Raw genomic sequence first — 23039 nt, 5'->3', positions numbered from 1 at the left:
CAAATAAGCTAATGCAAGACAGCGTTCTACACCGCAGATGTTTCACCGCTTCAGGTCTGACAGGAACCTGCTAAGTTTATCCAGACAAACCTCTCTCTTCTCCTACACCTCTGACTCTGGTGTTCTCATGCATCCCCCCTCGCTACCCCCCTCATCTTCGCTCCCACCACACAATTCATCACAGACCACACCCGTCGCCTCACGGTGCCAGGCCCCGATGCCTCCCCCTCACCTTGGCACAGGCTGCTGCACTCCTGCCAGGGTCCATAGGCGTCCCAGAAGAACTGCTGAGGTTTGTCTTCGATGGGGATGTTAAAAGAGTATCTCACATCTGGGTTGTAAAGTTTCCCCACAGACAGCACCTGAGAAACACGTGGGAAAGACCGTTCATATCTGCAGGGTATTACAATCTCTGCATGAAATTAGATAGTAAAAAAGCCTAAAAAGATGACATTTGAGGCACCACTTACCTGGATGATGATCTCCTCCTCGATGCGGTCGGTACAGTTGATCCTCTCAATGACATGGTCAGAGCCGCTGTACTCTATCACGGCGTTTCCTACATTTATTTCCCTTTTAAACATGCTCACCACAAACTCTCCGTTAAACAGGAACTCTCCACGGCTGTTTGATATGGCTGCAGGGAGACAGAGAACAGCCACACGCTTTAAGCGAAGATAGAAAACGGTCTCAGCTATTGTTAAGAGTTGCTGTGACGGGAAGCTTGGTTGTTTTGATTTACAGTAAGGCACATGCAGTAGGCACCAGTAAATGCCTGTAATCCTCTGTTCCTGGAGAAGTCCCATCCTGGGGCGTCCCGCTCCGTTCAATAACCAGTCTGCTGCACTCATTCACCCTAATGCGATTATGAAGCACATTTCCTGCCTTTACTTTCCCTGCCACTTCACACATTGCACTAATATGAGCGCGGAGAGCGGCCCTCATTCCCCAAAAACGGCTCTGCCACCAGGGGCCCCTAATGACTCTGACAATACACAAATACACAAAAAAACAGACACGGGTGCAATCAAGAGTGACAGCTGAAAGAGCAAGATGTTCATGGTGGAATACCACACGCACGTACGCACACACACTCACACACACACACACACAGACACACACACACATACCTGCTTGTAATTATAAGAGCACACGTGAGACACAAAGACCAGTAACCCCCCCCCCACTGACCTTGCTGGAATTGTACCCACGGGCTCAGTTTTAGCTCACTGACATGTTAGTATTCACTCTCACACGCCAGCGCCTTAGGTTAGTTATCCATGCAGACAGATGGTTGGAGAACACTGAAAACAGCACAAGCAGGACTGAAACTACCACTCCTTGTTCACTAATGATGAAGGTCTTACCGAGGTAGTTGTCATCGTCCGATCTCCCTGAGTAGCTGTGTTGACGCACATCTATATTTGTAGCACCGCTGGGTATCCGCACAACTTCATTATAGCCTGTAAGAGGCATCAGGGAGGATTTTAGGAGGCTTGCGTAGTAGGTTCTGTACAGTCTGTCTCAGGTCGGGCTCCTCAGTCCCCGCATCGCTAAAAGCGGAATAATTCCGATAAAAAATAGAGCAGAACTCACCGTAGTGAACGATGTTGAAGGTGCCTGCCACTGTTTTGCAGGAGGAGTTGTCACCTCCACACACACCGCACTTGTCCCTCCGGGCTTTCGAGTTCAGCACGTGGTCACAGCCCGCTTGCTGCCCAGGGGAGAGACGGAGAGGAGGGAGGAATGAAATATACAGCTGATGCTCAGGGCAGGTGCTGCAGTTACCCCCACCGCTGGCACAGGAAGTATGTTGGGACGCACTCATTTTAACGTGGACGATACGGCAGAAACCCGTAAAATCGAGAGACAACCAAACAGAATCAAGAGTTTTCTCAAAATGTTGAAGATTTTCTTTCAAGATTTTAAAATAAAACACTTTTAATTCATGGAGGCAAAACTTGAAAAGGAGACAAATACTTTTAAAAATTCTTAAAAATGTAATAATTAAGTTTGGCTACTTGGAAAAAAGTTAGATTGGAATTTATGAACAATGTCTCTCTCTCACACACACACACCGGACCCACTTGACACTAGCAGGAAGGTTATTAGTGAACAACAATCTCACGAAAACACTTTGTGAAGCGATCACAGAGCAGCTCACAGCTTCCAGTAATCAATCAGTTTAGTAATCAAACTTTCCAACTATATTCTCACATTTTTGACACTTTTTGGAACATCAGCTCAACAGAACCGGAAATAAACTCACCCTGCACAGGCCCTGGACACATATGTCATTGGTATCAGGCCCACACGGCGTCCCATCGATGACTCTGTCCCTGAGTTGATAGTAGGCCGTGCTGCCGGCCACCCTGCAGAACAGCTTACATCTGTCCTTCATCAGGACTGAAAGGAGACGTCGAGAGGATCAACCGTTAACATTATAACACAGCAAATTAGGATCCACATCATTGGCTTGAAAAGAGAGCCTCACTTCCGCTGTACTTGGGCACCCAGCGAACATTAGGAGGTAGACCGTTGATGTTGAAGTGCCTGCCGTCGAAGGCTGCGCACTGTTCCTCTCGGAAGTCCTTCTTCTGCTTGGAGCAAGGCTCAGAGTTGCAGGAGCGAAACTTCATCCGGCGTCCCACGCAGTACTTTCCTCCGTTCCTGGGCCTGAAGAGCAAAGAGTTCAGTACACAAAGGGTCACTGAGACCGTCTGAAAGAATAGTTTGCTGTGCCTGCAGAAACGATCAGCTCATGGGGGAAAAACAAATAAAAACTTCAACCAAATATCCAAAACTTATTTCGTTGCTGGTAAGGAGAAAACGTTAAAGTCAAGAGCTGCTCGGGTGTCTGGGCGTGCAGGGCTGATCTGCCGAGCACTGGCTATGGCAGCTAGGATGCCAACTTAAGCCTGCATGACTACAAAGAGAGGGTCTGCTCACACAGGCCGGTTGCATTCCCGCATGGCGATCTTGATGCCGCCACCGCACGTCCGCGAACAGGTGCCAAAGGGACTCCAGACTCCCCACGCCCCGTCCACGGGGGTGGCGTCGTTCTCTTTGGTGATGCACAGGCCGTGTTTGCAGTGCTGCAGCAAAGGGAGGAAGAGGAGAGGAAGGGTGAGAGTGGAAAGTGACAGGAACTGGCAACACATGAATCTGCTCTCATTCTGCTCCGGCTTCGATGCTCTTTTGTGATAAATAACAGAGGGAAGAAGAGGGAAACAGAATGAAGATGGATCTGGCTGCAACAGCGATGTCGAAATGACGAAATGTCAATAAACAAACCTGAGGTGGGGATTTCACAGCAAAATATGAAAAACTTGAGCGTTAAAATCTTTTTAACTAATGTCTGTTTAAAAAAAAATAAAAAATCAATTCATCATTTAAAACAAGGTCACAGGGCTCTGATACCTTTCCCGGGGAGCAGTCGGTACCGTCAGCCCACGGCATGTGCTGGGTCCTGCAGCCCCGCTGGGCGCCCTCTGGACTGGTGCACCACAGCCTCCGACACTGCATCTGCACGAGGCACACATGCACAGAGCTGAGACACGCTTCTGCGGCAGGCAAACGCAAACAAATATGGCGTTTCGCAAAAATCTGTTGATAAATCCGCTTGCTGATTTACGGCGCTTTTATAAAAGAGCCTGCCAGAAAATGACTCCGTGCAGCAAGCACGCCAGCTGTTTCTGTGGATGGAAAATCTTAACAGCCAAAACAATAATTCCACGCTGCACAAGCGAGTCCTATTTTGAAGACACTTCTTTGACGACTGTCTTCGTACTCCACTTTTAAATTCAGTTCCACTCAGAGAGTTGATTAATGCATCAGCCGTTCCCCTCAGAGAGCCACGATGGCCACGTGACAGCTCAGACTCACCATATAAGGGCACACCTGCGTTCCCGGCCCGAATATCAATTCACACTGTTTATTGACGTTGTATATCTGTCCGGGCAGCTGCTGCGGGAGAGTGTAGGGCCTAGAAATGGGCTCGTCGAGCAAGCACTCGCCGTACCCTGTGCTATTAAGAAATAAAAATAAAATGACTTAAAAAAAAGGGGGAGAAAACAGGAGACACAAACAGACAGAGAGCACACTCAGTACAGCCGAAGACTACAGTGTAAAGATCCCCTACTGTATACACGCTGCTGGGCGCCCTGACAGGATTCTGTTTAGATTCAATCAACTACATAGAGTCTGGAGAGAAGCTCGGGCAGATTTACTACAGTGTGTACGTAGTAGTCATATAACGCCTCATTTACGCTCTCCTGCAGTGGCCACGCCCCCTGCTCCTCTACTGGCTACAGCAGTCCTGACAAATGGAGCTAGATTATCTGCCTTTATGATAGAAACCTGGATGCTGCTGCCAGAACAGGACGGATCTCAAGCAGAAAGCGTAAATCACCGTCTTTAAACGGCCCGAGCGAGGTTCGGTTCTAAGTATTTAATTCCAGCCCGGTCGACTTACAAATTGTGTCAAATGAAGAAGGAAAAGACTTCAGACATACTCGAGGAATTCTGTGATGTACTTCCTGCTACACTTTGACCACATCCAGGGGTTTGTGTTGTAGTTCAGCGTGGGCGCCATCACGTGCTGCTGGAGCTTAACGCCATCTTCTTTACACTTGTTGCTGTCGTCGTGGGGCATGTTGAAGCTGCATAAAAACAAGGAGTTAGGACTCAAAAGACATCCATGCGGATTCGGCGGACTCTGTGACGTTTAGCTGATCTAAATTGCGATCTTTACGCGATGGTGTGGTATATTCCTATCGGTTTGTCTAAACTCCAGGGTCTCTGCTTGGAACTCAACAACTCGGGGAGGCATTCATCATGGTGTCTGCGGTGAAGCCAGCTCTATTAAATTCATATGAACATGAAAATAAACAGCAGGGAAAGTTGGCGCGTGTCGGTATCGTGCAGGGCGAACACTGGTAGCGGTTATCAGGCATGTTTTAAATGGATAAACATTGAATTTCAAAGAAATCCCAGCCTTCAGTGAGTGGACGGACAGTTGGAGGAAGTGAGAGGGAGAAAGTTTCAGGGCTGTGGAGGAGTTGTGAGGGTTTTTTTTAACATAAAAATAGCCCAAGAAATAGTGAAAAGCTCATCTCTGTTGCTGCTAGGACACAGTAATGATCAAAGGGTTTGTTCTGCATCTGCTGACTTGGAGCAAGTTGGTTCCACTGAGAGGGCTGGAGGCTCCACCAGCGTCTGGCTGCAGCCGTTTTTTTCACTTGCTACGAGCGCTGACAGAAGCCGAGGTAAACAATCAGCGGCGGCACGCTATGCTTACACGTGGCCGAGTTCATGGGCGATGGTGAACGCCGTGCTCAGCCCGTTGTCTTCGATGATGCTGCAGCTCCTGTACGGGTCGCACACGGTACCCAACTCTGCAAGACCTTCGCCCCCAAAAAAAGAAAAGACAAGAAAATCCCTCCATTTCTGACATGTGAACAGGGGCTCACATACTGGATTTGTTTCAAAAATAAAAGCACTCACCTAAGGTGTCGCACTTGTCCCTCGCCCTGCAGATGTCCTGTCTGTGGCCAGGACACAGAAAATGGGTCAAAAAGTTCCATTTTATTCAGCTTAATTTTTAGCAGCTCCGTTCAATCAAGCATCTGGAGCACTCCTGCTCCACAACCTTGATGTTTAAGCGGTCTTAAACTATGCACTCATTATAACATTGTTTGGCTCACAGGATATTCGGTCCAAACCTCTTTTCTGAGTACACACGGAGAAGAACTGCACCTGGTAATCAGGATGGCCGTGTCGTGGTGGGAGTGGTGGTTGTCGTCCAGGATGTTCTGACTCTGCTGCCAAATGCAGAAGTTCTTTAAAGTGGCCTGTGCGTTAAAAGAAATGACTGGACCCTCCTGGAAAAGGCACAAAGACAAATAATCAAAGGCCGCGAACCAGAGAACGGTGATTGGAACTAATGTTGGCGCCTTACCAGCTCGTTGTTTATTATGACTAATTTCACAACCACGATATTAATCAGGTTGCCGATGCTGGGGTCTTTGTAAATGGAGGACACCTGAATAAAACAGAAACATGGACTCAGTGTTTGGAAGGCAGGATTAAAGGCTCAGCGCTACAGCTGTTTGGAGCCCGAATATTTACGAGTCAGAATTTGGTTGATTGAGAAATGGCGAAAGCAGTGCTTTGATGGTTTGTCAGGATCCAAATATAGGTCACCTTAACCGCCCTGAGAGAGGCGTCGGCCCCAGGCGCCTGCAGGAGCTGCGTTTTGAGAGTATGTGACATACCTGAGCTTATTTTTAACATTCATCAGAGCTGTCAGGCAGGCTCTACCTCCGACCGCCCTCTCTTCCCCGGGCCGTTTGAATGCAGTGTTTACCTCTGCCCCCGGCTGCCCTCTTCCCCCTCACGGCCCCTCGAGGCCGTGCACCCGCCGACCAGGAAGCGCACAAACACGCACGTGTGTGGCGCAGCTTACAGACTTACTATGGACATTAACGTGAGGATGTAGTGCTGGAGGTTGCTGCCGTGGTGCTCCACCATCTTGCTGTCGGCCACCAGCATGACTTCAACGAAGCGCGGGTAGGAGAGGAAGCGCTTTGATCTCCTGTGAGGTCCGGAGTCGCTGCTGCTATCATTCGACGGTCTGCCGCCGGGGCTGCTCGCTGTTCTCCGCAGGGACTCGCTGACCACGCCGGCGCCAAGCGACTCCAGGTCGCTGAATATACGTGCACCGACCAGAGGGGGCGCATGGGGCAGGAGGGACGCCGCGGGCATCAGCCTTCTCCTCGGCTTGTGTCTCTTGTGTCTGTGCTGGTGTCCTAGAAGGAGAGAAATGGGAAAGAATGAGCTCATCTAAATATCAAAACACATCCAGCCTGAAAGTAATCAGCAGTTTCGATGTGTTTACAATTAAACTGGAGCTGCGGTTTGTGTTCCGACAGAGAAATGAGTCAATAAGTGGCTTTTTTAAGATATGTTTCTGCCTCTTATGCTCGCTTTTGTTTATTGTTGCTCAGCGAGTGGGTTGACAAATGAACACTGCCTGGAATGCCTTTAATTTCTCTCTCCCTCCTCTTTTAGCACAGGGGAGAGAGGAGGGCAAAGAGTTCAGGCTAGGTAAACCTGGCACCCAGCCATTAAAAAATGGAGCACACACTGCACCAATCACAGAAAAAACCCTTCAACCGGCTCTAAGGGGGGAATAAAGTCCGATTTTAATCAGGATGGGGCAACAAAGCTGTTGATTGCCAGATTTCACCTAGTTGTGGACCACCAGCAACGCGCCAGAACCTAAAAAAAGACAGCGAGCCTGCTGGTGGATCTGCTCTCAGGGGTTGATTTATGCTGCAGATCAGGAAAAAAACACTGATGTTTACAGTGACCAATATTTCTAAAAATGGCTCTGAATCAACTCTGTGTTCCTCCGTGACCGTGACGCACACGTGCACGCACAGTTGCCTACAACGCGCCTCAGATCTACGGATCAAAGTCAAGTGACAAAAAGGAAGAGTTTAATTCCCCAATAGTTGATTATTTGACAGTTGCAGCTCAGCATGACTTCGATACCATGGGATTTACGCGGCGCGCTCTGGGCAGAGGGTCTACCCGGTCTTCTTATCAGAGGAGCAGAGGAAGCGCAAGAGTCAACAGGAAGTTCAGCCAGTAAACTGAGATGAGATGATACAGGGGTGAACTTCCAAATGACTTTTCCTGTAGGATAGTTGGAAAGCCTCCTCTGCTGCGGCCGTGGGCCTCTCAGTGTGACAGCACACATGCTAGCATCCATTTTACAACTTATTACTGCAAAAATGAGGTTATTTAAATCTTCCAAACTACCAGTTTATTTCTATATCACGGTTTGCAACACGCTACAACTGTTCGCTGACTGGATGAGATGAGCTCTATACAGTTGCAGAGCAGCAGCCTCTGTTACTATTACATAAGAAGTTCCTGTGCAGCTGATTCAGGGCCAAGTAACGCAGTGTTTACATCTGCTTATGTGTGGGGGGGGTCCATTTAAAGGTTACACAATGGGCTGTATGCACAGACACTTTTTTCCCAGGTGTCACCTAAAGCTCCAGTCTGTATTTATGCTTCTTTGATGCCCCAACTGTGAAAAACGTGTGTTCGTACGCCAATGGAGCCATTTTGCTTACCTGAAGTGTCACAAGCTGAGCCTTCCCCTGAAGTCTGTGGCTTAGGTGCCTTCTTCCTGTATACCACGTGAGGTTTTGTGTGTTCCTCTTCATAGTGCTCTCCTTGATAGTTGTGCAGGGGCTCCACAAAATATTCCCCCTCTGGAGACCTGAAAGTGCCGAGCTGCAGTAGAGAAAACAATGCACAGGGGTTTACATCCATCCGTCCATCCATCCATCCATCCATCCATCCATCCATCCATCCATCCATCCATCCATCCATCCATCCATCCATCCATCGCCAGCGGCTATTCCCTTTCCCCCCTCAAAAACACATGCTAACACGCTAACTGGCGACGCGCACCGACAGCACCTGAGGGGATACAGCTGTTTCTGTAAATCAGTGAAGTACAGCAGAACTCTGAGGCAACGTATGCTTTCCTCAAACAAAAGGATTTGGAGTGCGCAGTTGTGCACCATGTCTCATTTAGGCCGCGTTAAAGAAAAGTAAAGGCCCATAGGCTTTCAAAGTGGGGGAATTTGCATGCATGTAAAAATAGCTTGAAAGAAGGAGAAAGAGCAGAGATGTATATCAGGAAAAACTGCAGGATTTATGTTCCTGGCAATCATGCTAAAAGCCCCTGTGTGTTCCTCATGGCACATTTAGTGTGACTTTCTCAATTGGAGGCCTTTGTTGTTCCAGTCAAGGTGAGAGTACATTACACTCACAAGCCTTAAACTCCTAACCTGTGAAGTTTTTGCATCAGGCTAAAAAAACTGGAGGAACAAAATTTTAGGAGATAGAGAACTGACATTTTTAGGCAGCCACGCCTAAGATATGAAAATCATTGGATAGATGTCCCTTCTCTTTAAAAAGGAAGTTATTTAACCTTGAATGTCAGCTGAACTCTAAGCAGAGTGGAACACATGTTCTCTTTTATTGATTTATCATTTGCAGGGAGTCTTTCCTTCTATCTGTGAAGCAGCCCTGGTGTTTATGTTTAAACTTCTCCTCCTCTCCAAACACCCGTGCCTCGGCGAGTGGGACTAATTTGCGATGACGTCAGTACTCCCGCTGCTGGCTACTAGCGTGCGTAAAGACGTCACCAGAGACGAGCACGGAAGATCCTCGGAGTGGTGTGCTCATTAAACTTGACTTTAAGAGCAGGACCCGAGACTTTGAAAATCAGCAGTGAAGCTATTTTCAGACTTATTTGGACTCCGGCAGCAGCGCGGATTCTGCATGAATTTTTAAAATATACAAAGTTGTCTTGATCGTAAACTTTACCAAACGGTCTTTAAGTGATTTGAAATAAATACAAACCAAAACAATAAATAAACGTGCGTTTCAACACTGTGCGTGAGGTTGCACTTAAATATAAGCAGCAATGGTTCCGTAGTAGTAATGTAACGATCGCACGCACAATGCGCCCATCCGTGCGTAAAAACTCACCAGTCCGGAGCACAAACTGATGACCGCGGCGTGTTCTCCTTGTGCATTTACGTGTCCCTTATAGAAGCAGTGCCTTAACTCCGTGTCCTCCTCCTCCTCCTCTTCATCCACCTCCTCCCCATCTGTTGCAAAATCCGTTATGTTATCTCCTCGTGGTACTCCGAGCACAGTCACGGTGTAAAGAGGCGCGATAAATCCCGAGTCCAGCGTGAGGTTGAGGTGATAACTGTGTCCGAAAGCAGAGATCCTGTAGTGAATGTTCGGCGAGGCCCAGTGGTCCGTGCTGTTGCCGGCGCCCTCGTCCAAACTTCGCCTTTTCCTTTTGAAGTGCACGCTTGTTGGAAACTTGTCACCGGCTTCGTTCACTCGCACCGGCGTCACGATCTCATAAGCGTCGATTTCCTCTTTCACTGTGGAGACAGAGACAGATTTCAAATGCAAATCGCGACCGAGCGGCGGCACAGATGCGCCAACAGATGGAGTCCGGTTTGCTCATCAATACATTCAATTTAAAAAATAAAAATAAAAAATCTCTCTATATATATGTATATTGTTTGAATTGTTACGCGCTCAACTTCACACAGTGACAAAGTGCTGCAACTCATGTGCTCAAGCCCAAACTCATTCATTCTCTGCCCTCCTTGTCAGAAAAGAAGTCCAGGCGGAGGGAGACAACGCCGGTTTACCTGTGCTGGAATTCAAAAGCAGCGTCCCCGCAGATGAGACTACATTCAAGAAATCAGGGAATAGCAGGAACCCCAAGCCCCAGAAGAGCACATGCATGATTGTCCACGTTCAGGGGAGAGCGACAGCCTGGATTCCTGTACTAATACTGTATTCCTCCGGTCACTCGGGGCTTTCCGCCTCCAGTCCGCCTGCCACATCCAATTTTATTATCCTCGACTCTTGGGTAGATGGTCTCCGGTCGGTGAAGTGCACTGCTGGGACGTGAGTGCTCCGCGGATTCCCTGGCGAACATGCATACTGCAGACAGGGGTGGGCTGCTCACTCAGCTGCTATGAGCTCCGCAGGCTTATGTGTGCAGCGGCTCTCTGCCCTGTTAGGGGCGGGATCAGACAGGAAAGGTACACGGCAAGGGGCTATACAGTAAAGCCGCCCTTCATTGTCACACCCGTCCTCTTTGGGCCGTGGGATGTGGGCAGAGACGTGTTTACCAGTTTGACCTGTTTTATGTGATGGTGAATTAACATCAGCCTGTGGAGGGTCCGTATTCAGGGCCCATGTTCAGGGGGCCGCAGGTAGTTTTGAGGCCAGATTTAATCATTTGTGTGCTGTATTGTAAAGACTGGCTTAATTCCTAAAGGAGGTGATGGAGGGTGGTGAGCGAGCGGGACAGCTCTGTGACCGTGACCATGAGGTGGAGCCCATGTGCGACCCGTCTGCATTGGGGCCAGATAATCTGGCCACGTCTGTATACTTAGAGGTTCGTTGGATCACAGGGAGACAAAATGCAAACTGGCAAGCATACACAAGTGTGTATGAGATCTTGAGTCGGTGCTGGAAACCGTACTGTGCACAGATAATGGTGACGGCTTTATGGGCTCTGGTCTCCAGAGCGGAACAATGCTACAGGCTCTATAGGGGCCATCGTTGGTGCCTTTGTTATGTCGAGGTCGAGGATCAAAGAGAGGGCGGCTGGGTCGGTCTCCCTCCAGCTCTGCTCAGCCCCCCAAACCCACCCCCAGCCCAGTACACACAACCTTCAATGCTAATACTCTGCAACATATTTTAAAGCACACGGATTAGCTCTGTGTCTTGTTTAGGCAATACTAATCAAGTAGGAAATAAAAGTTAAATGGTATAGAAAGTTTAAGTGTTGGCTTACGAGAAGGTAATCCAGGGTCATCTTGAACTGAAACTTCATGCAGTTAGAAACAATGTTAGCATGTAGGCTACCTGAAGAGCAGTTCATGCCTCTGCAATCCCATGAAAAAGCAAACCCTACAAGTGTAAGTGTTGGAGCCGCCAGGACGAAGGTTACTGGATCGTATCAGGAACAGCTCGCTTCATTTGGACAACACGTAAACACCTGAGTCAAACAGAAAGCTGCAAGCCTAGCAACGCCGAAGTTAACAATGACAAACCCCATAGAGAGACATTAGTGCGTCAACATTGCACCCACTTAACATCTTAGAGGCAGACAGAAACAGAAGGGAGGATTTAAAATTCATTAGATCGCTGTAAACCCATCGACAACGTGAGAATGGAAGAGGGGTTTTTCGGTTGCCATTTTGTTAGCTTAATCACAGTTGTTAGCATTAGATGGCTATGTTCCACTTAGCACGGACGGACGGACGGACGGACGGACGGACAGACAGACAGACAGACAGACAGACAGACAGACAGACAGATAGATAGATAGATAGATAGATAGATAGATAGATAGATAGATAGATAGATAGATAGATACTAAACCTTGGTCTACTCACAAAGCCGATTCATGTCAACATCCTGCCAAAATGGCAAGTTTTTGCTCCTTTAAAGAACCCAGACATTTCCTAAATTGGTTTCTTTTCATGGTATTGGAACACTTGAATGTGTCAATCATGGAACTCCTTGCAACCTTTCATTCACAATTAGAACCTTTTCTCAGAGTATTCCACAGGAATGCAGTTTCACAGGGGTCACAGTAGGTAAATCTGTTGTAAATGTTTTGGGTTTTTTTAAGCCCCAAGGCAGAGATTTTATGTGCAGCAACTACAACTTTAAGTGGCCCATTAACTCTGTAATGTGCGTTTGTAGCCACTGTGTAGTTAGCATTTTAAACTTAGAATAACCGTGTGTGTATGTGTGTGTTTTTTAATGAATGAACCTTTAGTGCATAAAGTCAGGGGCAGTAGGACACATAAAAGTTGTTCCTCTGCCTTTAATTGGTCGGCCACCATCTTCGGCACACTTTTTCCCATGTTTCTCAATGGAGCCGTGTGTGTGTGTGTGTGTGTGTGTGTGTGTGTGTGTGTGATTGAGGTCATTAGAGTCGGCCTTCCTGAGTTGTGCGCAGGCAGCATCATTCAGAGTGGTTATCAGCAGTGTAAACTTCACTTCCCCTCCGGATCAGATAATAAGCCCACAGAGGGCAGAGCGCTTGAATGAAGTCGCCGAGCCGGGCCTGGGATTTCAAAGAGATGGACTTTAATTGTGGGGCTTCAAACTCGCATTTGACTCTGCCTCTCCCTCATCTCCCCAGTCCAAGACCGACTCTAAATGTGCTTTTACAGCAGGGAAACGCAACAACAAAACGCCATGTTGATGGTTAGAGGTGTGAGAGTCAGTGAAGACTTGGGAACGGTGCTGTGAGGAGTTTTCCTGATCACCCAAATAAAAGCAACCACCGAGTATTTGTCGTTTGTTGGTGTTCCAGTAAAATCCTAGCGAACAACAGCAGGATCAGAGATAGTCGGAATATTGGAAAACAAATGTGTTTCATTTCAAACGTATCGTAGGAATATCGTTCTCCAAAGACTCCACCTGTCATCTAAACGTTGCTGTGGTCTCAGCTTTGATGTCTGGTTAGGAGGCGGGTCAAGCAGGTGGTGCAGAGGATCAAAGGATGATGGGAGGATGTTGGGGATGCCCTCACAGTGGGTGAGAATTCCAGGAGGGTGGACATGTTTCAGCACTTTCCCTGAATCTGTCAGAAAGGTTTCACCTCAGTCAGCTAATCTGGGCCTTTAATTCAGCACCTTTGGGTCGACAGTAAATCCCATATAAAGGTCAGAAATCAAACTCAAAAGATTTGGTTCCGGTTATGTGGATTTTACTGTCTGGCAAGATCCCCCCCTGCCTTCGAGGAGATCTCACAGACATGAGGGCCTGGTACAGCAGCTGCCAGCGAGTTTCTCCAAAGTCAGAATCTTCCCACATTCTCGGGCCGTATGTGGAATGGCAACAACACACTCCATGCCAGGGACCCAATTAATGTTGCCCAAAAGTTGAAGAGAGGAGGACAAAGCTCCGCATCACCGACGCATTGTACGCTTCAAAGTGGAGCGGGGCCAAAATCTGGTTCCATAAAGAGCTTAATCCTCCTGCAAACACCTTTGTTTACAGAGGAGTTAGCTAAATGAGTCATTCTCGGGCTAATTAAGCTCCTCAGAAATGCTCACACAGAACCGTGTGTCATGCGAAGGTCGCCGTCCGAGGGTCCAGCTGGGGTCCAGCTCGCTCCTGATCTCCTTTCTCATGCCGTTGATGTCGTCAGCCTCCGGTCCCTTCCTGTTCCCACCGCTCGCCCATTGCATCAAAAGGATGGCGTGATTTTTAACTTCTGGTGAAAGTGGATAAAAAAAACATTCTGTGTCTTGTTTTAAGCACCTGACTGTTTATGGACACAGCACAGCTGGGGGGGGGGGGGGGGGGCAGAATGAATGAGGGGCTCATGCTGGACTTAGATGATCACTTCTCTTTTGCACCAAACACACGTGTATTTAGAATTCTTCTTTGGCTACGAGAGGCGCGAGCCCAGCTGTTCCAAACAGAACCAGACATGTTTAGCTAGCGTACGGGTAATATAGCCTCACTTAAATACACCCTGGTAATCAAAGGCACATGTCCGAGTCCTTAGGAAATACAAACAGGCTGATTATTTTGAAAATAAATTTAAAATGAAGAAGGTTTTCACATCCCATCACCCATATGTGATGGGAACCCTGGCCTAGCCTGCCTACGTCTGTTTTTCCTCCGTGCTGACTACGTCTTCGTCATACTCTTCTGGGACACGCACTGTATTTTATGACTGTTGGGCTTGTAGAATAGATTGGCACGGCTCCTGCTGGCAGGGCCAAACTTCAAAATTGCAGCTGGGAACAAGAGGAGCTAACAATAGCAGGCGCAAATAATTCAAAATCAAATAAAGCGTGCAAGCTAGTTCGGACGGATAGGTCATTCATACCTTACCTGGTTTGAGATCCAGACCTTTAAAATGAACTTCCGGTTTCAGTCGTTTAGCATTTTAGCAAGCAATAGCACCAACAGCACAGACTCCAGCTGCCTCGAAATGAACCGTCGGCCCTTTGAGCCCTGAGTCCTGTGGCTGCTACACATTTGAGCCGTTGCCTTCTTCAGAATGATGGAAACTACTAGAATATATAACAATACTGTACACTGGCTGTAGGGAATAAAAGGAGCTCCAGGGGGGAGAAATCAGGAAGTATCAAAAACACACTGTGCCCTCCTTGGCCCTAAAATTCCATGGAGCACCTTTGGAGCGGAGAGGAATTTCTTTAAAGCCAAACAGAAGCTTTTAATGTAACATTTTTTTTTTTTTTAAAAAGTATTAGGTTCAACATTCGAACCAAATCCGATGTGTCCTTCTGGTCGCTGTGGACTGACGGCGACCACACTTGTTAGCGTGTGCGCAGACACAGCTAATGGCCCAGTTCGCCCGTCAGGGCCGTGTTCCTGGTTTCTCATCATCCAGTCTGGTCGGCTTCCTCGTCAGCCTACAGAGCTTTTCATCTGCTGCCCTGCTCCATTGGCCTACCAGCAGGTTCTCGTTTAACCTCCCACCTTTGGAGGGGAGCCCTTCAGGAGAATAATCTTTCATCTTTGTAGGAGGACACTGTCCGCTAAAATATCTGAGATCAGCACAGCAGAAGGATGACTCGGCTGCACCTTTATTAGAATATCTGATATTTTTTACAGCCTTTATGGAGACCTTTTTTATACAGCACTAAATTAGCAGATCCTAAAATGTGGTGTTGCCTCCTCATTGGCGGGAACTCATAGTTCCCTTTAGTTCTCTTGAACTCTTGATGAAAAAGCTGCTCTGGTAACATCTCAATCTCTGCTACTTGGACCCAAAGAGCCTCCACTTTGGCCCTCATCTGCCCCCCAGCTGAGAGACTCAGCAGGCACTAATTCTCCCCTGTCAACCCCTGTCAATTACACCATTTCCTGGGAAACCTCTGGTGTACACTTCAGCATCAAAAGGGGGACAATACCTTTGTGGAATGTGAAATAACAACAATGCGCTGTGGGAATATTACACAGGGCCTGAGAAAGAAGCTGGACCGTCTGAAATTAAATGCTTTGCGGCACTTCAAATGAAGAGGGAGAGCTTGTTGAGGAACGTGCACATTTCTATATCCTATAGAGCTTGGCTGGTATGTGCACAGGTTATATGTCTTCTTCCACAGACTCCAGCACCGATGTTGCTGCCCGCCGGGACTTCACATCTGCGCTACGCCTCCTGCTCCGCGTCCTCCTCTAGTGTCTCCAGCACCACGCTGATGGCTGCCACCTCACCCCAGGAGTTAGCGACTTTACGACGCTGCCACGCTGCCGGAGGCAAGCCAGCGTTTCGGCCTCGAAACAAATTCAAAGACGATGCCAGAGAGCAGCGGGAAGTTTCGGTGTGAGAAGCCAACAGAAAAAGTTAACAACCAACCGACCCTGAAGTGGCTCCACTGGAATTTCACCACTGTCTTCGCCAAATAAATCGCGCAGTGGATATTTTTTCTTCAGGTACTTTTTTCTCCTCTCTCCTCTTTTTTTTTTAGGATGTTTAACTGACGTAGTAACGAGCTCGGCCCCGCTGGTGTTTTCCTCATATCTCCTTATTGAACATTGGGGGCTGAAATAAACATTCAGATGTCTCCACATGAGGAAGTGACGGCCCGCTGTGGTGGGAAGCTCCTGTCATCACGTCTTCGGCTAAACCTCGTCCTCAGTGCGGGACAGCTGTCATCACGATCCCCCTCACAGCCCGAAGAGGAGCAAAATGACAGTGTGATTGTCATTTAATAACACAATCTCCCGGTTGCCACTTCCCCCCCGAACGCCACGATGTCCTCACCCTCACCCCCAGAGTGCTCATTTCACAGACTCCAAACTGCGTCTGCATCGGTTTGCGCACGTTCCCTCATTTTCGATGCAGTCAAAGTTTGCAGGCTGGATTTCTCCCTTACTTCCTGGTGCTGTGCGACACTTTGAAGCCTTGTCCTCATCTCGTTACCCCCTCGCTCTTCACAGCATCTGGCCTGTGAGCTCATCCATCCTCCAGCAGAGCTGTAAATAAATATTAAAACGTCTCCTTTTATCAGTTCCGTCAAACGCCCTTTTAGCAAACATGTGTGACAGGTTGTCAACAGAGAGGTGGATCTCATTGGGGTGAATTTTAGTGGCTGAATGTATGGTGAATGTCTAGAAAGTCTTGGTGGTCCAGCATGTTCTTTGACATGTCACCTGTTCTCCAGGACAACTGCTGCACCACTTATGTTGCTATTCAACATTGAAGGCAGTTAACATGCTGTCAAAGAGGAAAAAGCCAAGAGGCAATGTGATCCGTGGTTGGCCTTGATCTTCACACCTCCACCTACTGCAGTTGGAGAAAAGCGGATTCTAACACAATGCAGCGAGCCTGAGCGCAGCCAGGAAGGAAGAATTAGTAACACATCCTCCATGCGTAGACTCTGGGCCAGATCGTACGGTTACATGATGCACATCCGCTTGTTCAGTCATATCAGCAGGGAGAAGCGTCTGTGCTTTCCCAGCTCAGCCTAAAATCCAAACACCTGAGGAGGTTCTTCCTGGAAAGAGTGAAGGGGTTGCCCCGAAATGTTCTTGTCCCATCGGAAGTGGGACTCATTCCCTGAGGTCAGCTGCAGGAGAGAACATCTGGTTACCTCTGCTTGCTCACCTGGTCATGACGCCACTGACCAGACATCACATGACAGCGAAACAGGAAACGGCAGCTAGCACATATCAGCAGAACGAGACTATTTAGTCTCTTTTCTAACTTCCCAAGGTCTTCCTGATACCAGAGAGCAGAGAAACGGCAGCATTTTAAACTTAATGCTCCTCAACATCACACACGAGTCTTCTGAGTCTAGTTTGCTTCCTCATGTCGCGAGGGCAGTGAAGAACAGAAGCCCTCGTCCACAGGCCTCATGACAGCCACGCGATCACTGCACGGTTAAAAATAACCACTTTTTTTTCATTCCCCATCTGTCCCCATCTAAACCTTCCAAAATAAAATTCTCTGGTAACAATGGGACTTTTGATGTGGTTGTGATTGTGGACGCCATCCTTCAGACGGGTCTGGGAGTGACTGATTGAACAGTAAAAGATGACAGTGGGAAATGGGACATGGGAAATGGGACATGGGAAACGGCCATTGAAGCGGAGGGAAGCCACGAGGAGGAGACTGAAACTGCCAAACAGCTCAATGTGACTAAGATAATGTTGCTGTTTGTGTCTCTCAGACAGACGTTCAAGAAAAATGTACCAAATCTTACATAGTTAAAGTTAGATAGACGAGAAGAATGACAGGCAGAACGTGCTCTCATTTCCAGGACAGCGCGTCTTCCTCCAGATTCATCAGCGTCTCTGGGAAAAGGAAGTTGCTCTCGATTGCCCAGAGCGACGTCAGCCTCTCGAGGAGGGTACTCTAATGGGAAGAACCCTGGAGCACTAAAGCGGGGCTGCCTGATGGACACATCTGGACTTAGCTGGAAATGAAGCGCTTAGCGACAGCCCTGGGTAGAGGGGTGGGGGGGTGGGGGGAGGAGGACGAGGGGTGAGTCAAACTGCGTCTGGAGATTTGTAAAATCGTGACATTCGACTGTGCTTGAAGATGTAATCTCCCATTTGATTTTCATTCAGTGTGCAGGATGGGAGGGTGCCAGTGCTTATTCCCCCGGGGTGCAACTTCTAACCCATATCAGGGTCAGACCGGCTCTCTTATAAACATTGATTTAAACACTGGAAATGGCTGCCCGCTCCAAGATCCCACCGAACAGATCCGGTAGGATGGACCCCGGAACACTCACCTTAACAAGACCAGTGTAACCTTATCTTCAATTAAAAAAAACTAAAGTTCAGGCATGAAAATAAGTAGCGTAGTTTCCTTGAGAGCATAGACTTGATTTCCCAGGGTATCTCAAAGCCGTCGCCTGTGGCAACGCGATTGTGGCTTCACACACCGGTTCGGCAGCTTCTGCTTGATTCTGGAAACGACAAAAGCCGACAGAAAACAACAAAATGATCAGAAAAACACGAGTGCAGATAAACTACTGAAATGACGTGATTGGGTTCATGTGCTGCTCATCTGATGACTCCGTCCTCGGGTGACTTCGCCTCTTTTTTCTGCCCCGACTTCAGTGTACAAACACTGCAGATTTCCTCCAAATCCACGTTTTTGACAAGTATTATATTTGGGTCACAACTGTTGGGATCAATCACACGTGTTCTCTCAGTGGCCCTGAAGGCAGCACGGACGTTCAGCCTCTGTTATTTTGATGCAGCTTTATTTTAAGTTTTGCAGCCGCACGCAGTCATTTGGTTGGAATTTGCTGTGGTTCCACAGTATTTCAGCATCCGAGGGCTGCGACACATCGAGGATTGTAATTTTGGGCTTCAGTTTCAGGTTTCGATGTTTTTAAAAATAAATAAATAAGAAATGAAGGAACCGTGAGATGGTCCCTACAGATAAAAGTTTGGAATTTCTTACTTTTTTGTGTTTATAGACTACATTTTTGGTACATTTTGGATTTGTAGTTTAACACCATCAATATAAGATCTCCTGTTTAAAGACCAACAGATTCAATTTAAAATGCAGATCCAGCTAGTACGGCTGCCAATCTCTCAATCTCATTAAAAACAAGAGTTGAAGCTGGACGTGCTTCCTCCTGTAGACAACAGAACGTGGTGGAACCTTAATCAACTTCATAAGTGGGTACGTTTGGGACAATATGAAGGAGTTATGGACTACATTCTTGCAAATTTAGAAAAGTTCTGGTGGATTCTAACCACCGGGGGTGCTACTGAGTCACTGCTGGCTGGGTCAAACTTATTTAGAGCAAACTATGTGGCGATCGTGGGACATGCTTTGACTTAAATTAGAAGAAGTTTCACATACATTCACATTCACATCGGAAAAAATGATTCTAATTGTAATGAGTTGTTGCCCATGAAAAGATTTTTATGGGTTTAAGCGACTCAACCCGCCGCAGGACGACAACAGGAATGAATTCTTTGTTGAGGTCCACGTGGGTATTTGAATCCGTCCACTGGTGCCTGTCCTCTTTCCTCGGGGCGCACAGAGAGGGGAGCAGTTGCAGATGGCTGGATTCAGGAAACCACGGGCCCAAAAGGGACGGCGCTCTGCTGTGCATTTAGTTTACAAACTACAAAGGGAGGCTGCGGTCAGCACACCCTTGTGAAAGCAGCTAAAATGGTGTCAGCAGGATGTCCATCAGACTGAAGGCAACCAGAGGGGAGAAGAGAGGAGAGCTGCGCACGTGAAGGACAAAGGAAAAGCCTCTCCTTGTTGCCCTTATTGACATGTGCGTGCGTGTGAAGTGGGAGCGCTGATCTGAGTAAAAGACAAGTTGAAGTAATAGTTGGTTCCTAAGTGTTCAAGGCAACAACCCCCCCTCCCCGCCTTCCCCCCCTCACATTGTGGTCTTGTCGTCATGCAAACACGTTTTTTTAGAGGGGATTTCTTCGGCTGTCTGGTGGTTTTTGGAAACCAGTGTTGAGAGGCTGCTCAGGGACTGAAAACGGGTTTCACCCCTCCTGATCCGCCAACTAACCCAGTTGTTGTGAGAGGCCAGCTGTGCAGGACCTTTAGCCTTTCAGCCGTTCCACATTGATTCGAAGCTACAACCAGTAGCTGAATCTCTCCCGTTTTCTGTGGGGGAGGGGGTCCAAGCCATGATGACCCTTTTACTTTCTAATTTCAAAAACAGAAGCCGCCTCCTCCTACGCAGGAAACAATGCTGCCTTCGGTTTGTGTGCGCTCGGCCCAAACGCACGCTGGTTCTAACCAGTATTGTTTATGTGTCAAAGTTGGCATTCCTGCAATATTAAAACATTCTTGAACGGGTTTTTGCTGTCCCTGGTGTGAAAGGCTGCGATGAACAATAATGAGATGAATTTGGATCACTCAGGGAACCAACTGGACTCCTGACCGCCTCCAAACCGCGAGCAATCGCCTTCTGCCTGTTGTCCAACGCAGCATTCGTGACGTTTATGAAGGAGATTTTAAAGCACAAACCGGCCGCTATAAAAAAGGGAAACTTATTGTAGACAAGAGGGCCTGACAGCAAGAGGGTTAACTCGCCGATTTAACTTGGACCAGAATATTTGACGAGCAAGTCAGGCAACCTCATATCAGACGCCGGTGATCCACACTGGATCTCAGGGTGGCGCAAGTGGGAGTAAATGTCAAAAACAGGATGAAAAGAGGATAAAAGGTGAAGGAATTTATGCTAAAAGGGATAGAACCCAGCTGTATTTTTCAGCTGCATTCTACCGTATGTATGAATCCTGCTGTCACCTTCCCCCTCCTGTAGAGCGACCCCGTCTAAGGGACCTCGTTTCCTTCAGAGTCGAGATCTGTAGCTTTCTATCAGAGCAACCAACGACCGTTTCCTGGGAATGTCATCTGAAGGAATCGCTGCCATCTGACGCGGGACATTTCCTGTCCCCCCTGAAACCGTCCCTGATGTGCGCAGCAGAGGAGGGACGCGGAGGTGTCCACAACAGGACAGCAACAGCAGTGAGGTGGAATGAAGGGGGCGGGGTCTCGGGACTCCTGAGGGGATCACAGGTACACGCCTAAAGTGTGTCCCCAGTCGGCTTTCTGGTTGAGTTCGTGGAGCTGCAAACCTCTGATTTCCCTTTTTGTCTGCTCAAAAAAAAAAAGCCTCACTGCTGGTTTCTCACACACTCTAAATGCATTTGTAATTACAGGACAACGTAAAGTTTCTAAAAAAGAGTTCCAGTGGTTCATCCACATAAGAAACTGGCTCATCTATTTTTATATTTCTTCCTGGGTGTGTTTTGTACTGGGGCTGTTTTATTGATCAAAAATACAAGTGTGTGTGTGTGTGTGGGGGGGGGGGGGGGTGCGGGGGAATGCTGAGTTAGCATAGCGTGGCTTATTTGGCCACTGCTGGCCTTGCGGGAGCGCCCTGATACTTCTGCAAACTGCTTCTGATAGCCGTTGGTGATAACCCCTGATGACCTCTGAGCCTGACATCATCGCTGCCAGGCTGAGGTCAGCCGGGGGGGTCAGCCTGCGCGGCGCGGATCAGACTTAGCCGAACAAACAAAGAGGAAAACGACAGTGAAGGTTCGGGACCGCAGGTGTCCTCAGCTGCTCGACTTCAGACGTGTCCGAGCAAATCAGTGTCACTGCTTTAAATGACTATTTCATCAGATATGTTCAACAATAACAGCTGCGTGTTTACATCATCCCACCCGTAAAACAGGAGCTCCGCCCACAACGGGACCGAGGTCGTGACATCACACTGATGCTGTTGCTGCGATGGAGTAACGCAGTTATTGAACAGGCGCACGTTCCCACATTCGCCAGACGTCACAGTGCTCGAGTACCAAAGAGAGCACGCAGGCCCGTTACGTCAGCAGGGTGAAATACTACACACACACACACACACACACACACACACACACCACACACACACACACGGCTCCATTGAGAAACATGGGAAAGTACTCAGGGGAGAGAGCCTGGGAAGTGTCACTTAACGGGATACCTCTGGTTGTACGGGAGCTTAGACACTCGTCCCGTCCATCCAGATGTGGGAGGCCTTGACGGATCATCCAGCGAGGAGATAAACATCTGCAGCAACATTTGCACTTTAAAGTGAAAATCAGAGATCACAACTTTAGCTGTGAGAATTAGAGAAAGACTTGCAGTTTCTATTTTCCGTGCACCGCTGGCGGAGCCGTGGAGCATCTCTCAGGGGTCCCACCCTGAAGAAATCCCCCACCAGCCAGGTCAGCAGGGGTCACCGAGCATGCTCAGTGCTGGTTTCCCACAGAACCGGAGGGGCTCGCTTCCTCGGCCCCGCTGTGTGTAACATTCTTGTTGGTGGTGCCCGGGGAGCTGCCACGTCCCCAGGACTGCTGATCAGCCCTCATTCTGGATCAGATTTCAGAAAAAATAGTAATTACAACAACCACGTGTTCATATATTTATGAAAAAATCGAATTTTTGGTTAAAAGTATGATTTTATTTGCAGAATTTGAAGAGTGGTTAATTGAGGCCTGATAAACGACAATGTTAAAGCAAAAGTTCTGATTTAAACAATCAGACCATGAATGTGTGACTCTAATTTCGCTAACAAACTGTGCTAAATAAACTGTTCCTCCTCAAAATCAGCCTGTGGTTCCACGGATCCACTCAGGAAGCAGGTCCCAGTCAGGCTACGTGGAAAAGTTCAGGCTAACTTGTCTAGTTGTTCCAGTTTCCACGAGGACCAACCCTGCCCTGGTAATCAGGCTTTGTCCAGCATGGGGAGGGTCCCCCGTCCCCTCCTGGGGTGGGTCTGTCTGTCAGACACACGCCTCATCCGTTCACTGGAACACATCAGATCCTGGACACACTCGCGCTTACTCACGTTTACCTGCAGAGGATGCAACACGGAGGAGCGGAGAATTCATGGAAGGAAGCACACACACACACACAC

General features: G+C 48.1%; 1 protein-coding gene across 2 annotated transcripts in view; it reads right to left on the bottom strand.

Moving 5' to 3' along the window:
• The window catches only part of LOC130524453 (A disintegrin and metalloproteinase with thrombospondin motifs 9-like), a 29104-nt gene extending 18466 nt beyond the window's left edge, over positions 1-10638 (bottom strand). The window contains exons 1-18 of one of the 2 annotated variants that reach the window (XM_057030607.1): positions 10266-10638; positions 9580-9989; positions 8148-8310; positions 6475-6809; positions 5960-6043; positions 5758-5882; positions 5506-5546; positions 5300-5405; positions 4515-4661; positions 3886-4027; positions 3421-3525; positions 2950-3095; positions 2495-2676; positions 2270-2406; positions 1597-1714; positions 1368-1463; positions 471-637; positions 233-362 (exon numbers count right to left, since the gene is read on the bottom strand). In XM_057030607.1, coding sequence (XP_056886587.1) covers positions 233-362; positions 471-637; positions 1368-1463; positions 1597-1714; positions 2270-2406; positions 2495-2676; positions 2950-3095; positions 3421-3525; positions 3886-4027; positions 4515-4661; positions 5300-5405; positions 5506-5546; positions 5758-5882; positions 5960-6043; positions 6475-6809; positions 8148-8310; positions 9580-9989; positions 10266-10362 — 2731 coding nt within the window. In that variant the 5' untranslated portion in view covers positions 10363-10638. The remainder of the gene's footprint in view (positions 1-232; positions 363-470; positions 638-1367; positions 1464-1596; positions 1715-2269; positions 2407-2494; positions 2677-2949; positions 3096-3420; positions 3526-3885; positions 4028-4514; positions 4662-5299; positions 5406-5505; positions 5547-5757; positions 5883-5959; positions 6044-6474; positions 6810-8147; positions 8311-9579; positions 9990-10265) is intronic. The other variant, XM_057030608.1, reaches the window with a different exon arrangement.
• Between the last annotated feature and the right edge of the window lie 12401 nt (positions 10639-23039).

This window comes from Takifugu flavidus, chromosome 4 (assembly GCF_003711565.1).
Source record: "Takifugu flavidus isolate HTHZ2018 chromosome 4, ASM371156v2, whole genome shotgun sequence".
NCBI lineage: Eukaryota > Metazoa > Chordata > Actinopteri > Tetraodontiformes > Tetraodontidae > Takifugu > Takifugu flavidus.
Note: the sequence above shows the minus strand (reverse complement) of the source record. Positions and strands in the feature narration are given on the sequence as shown.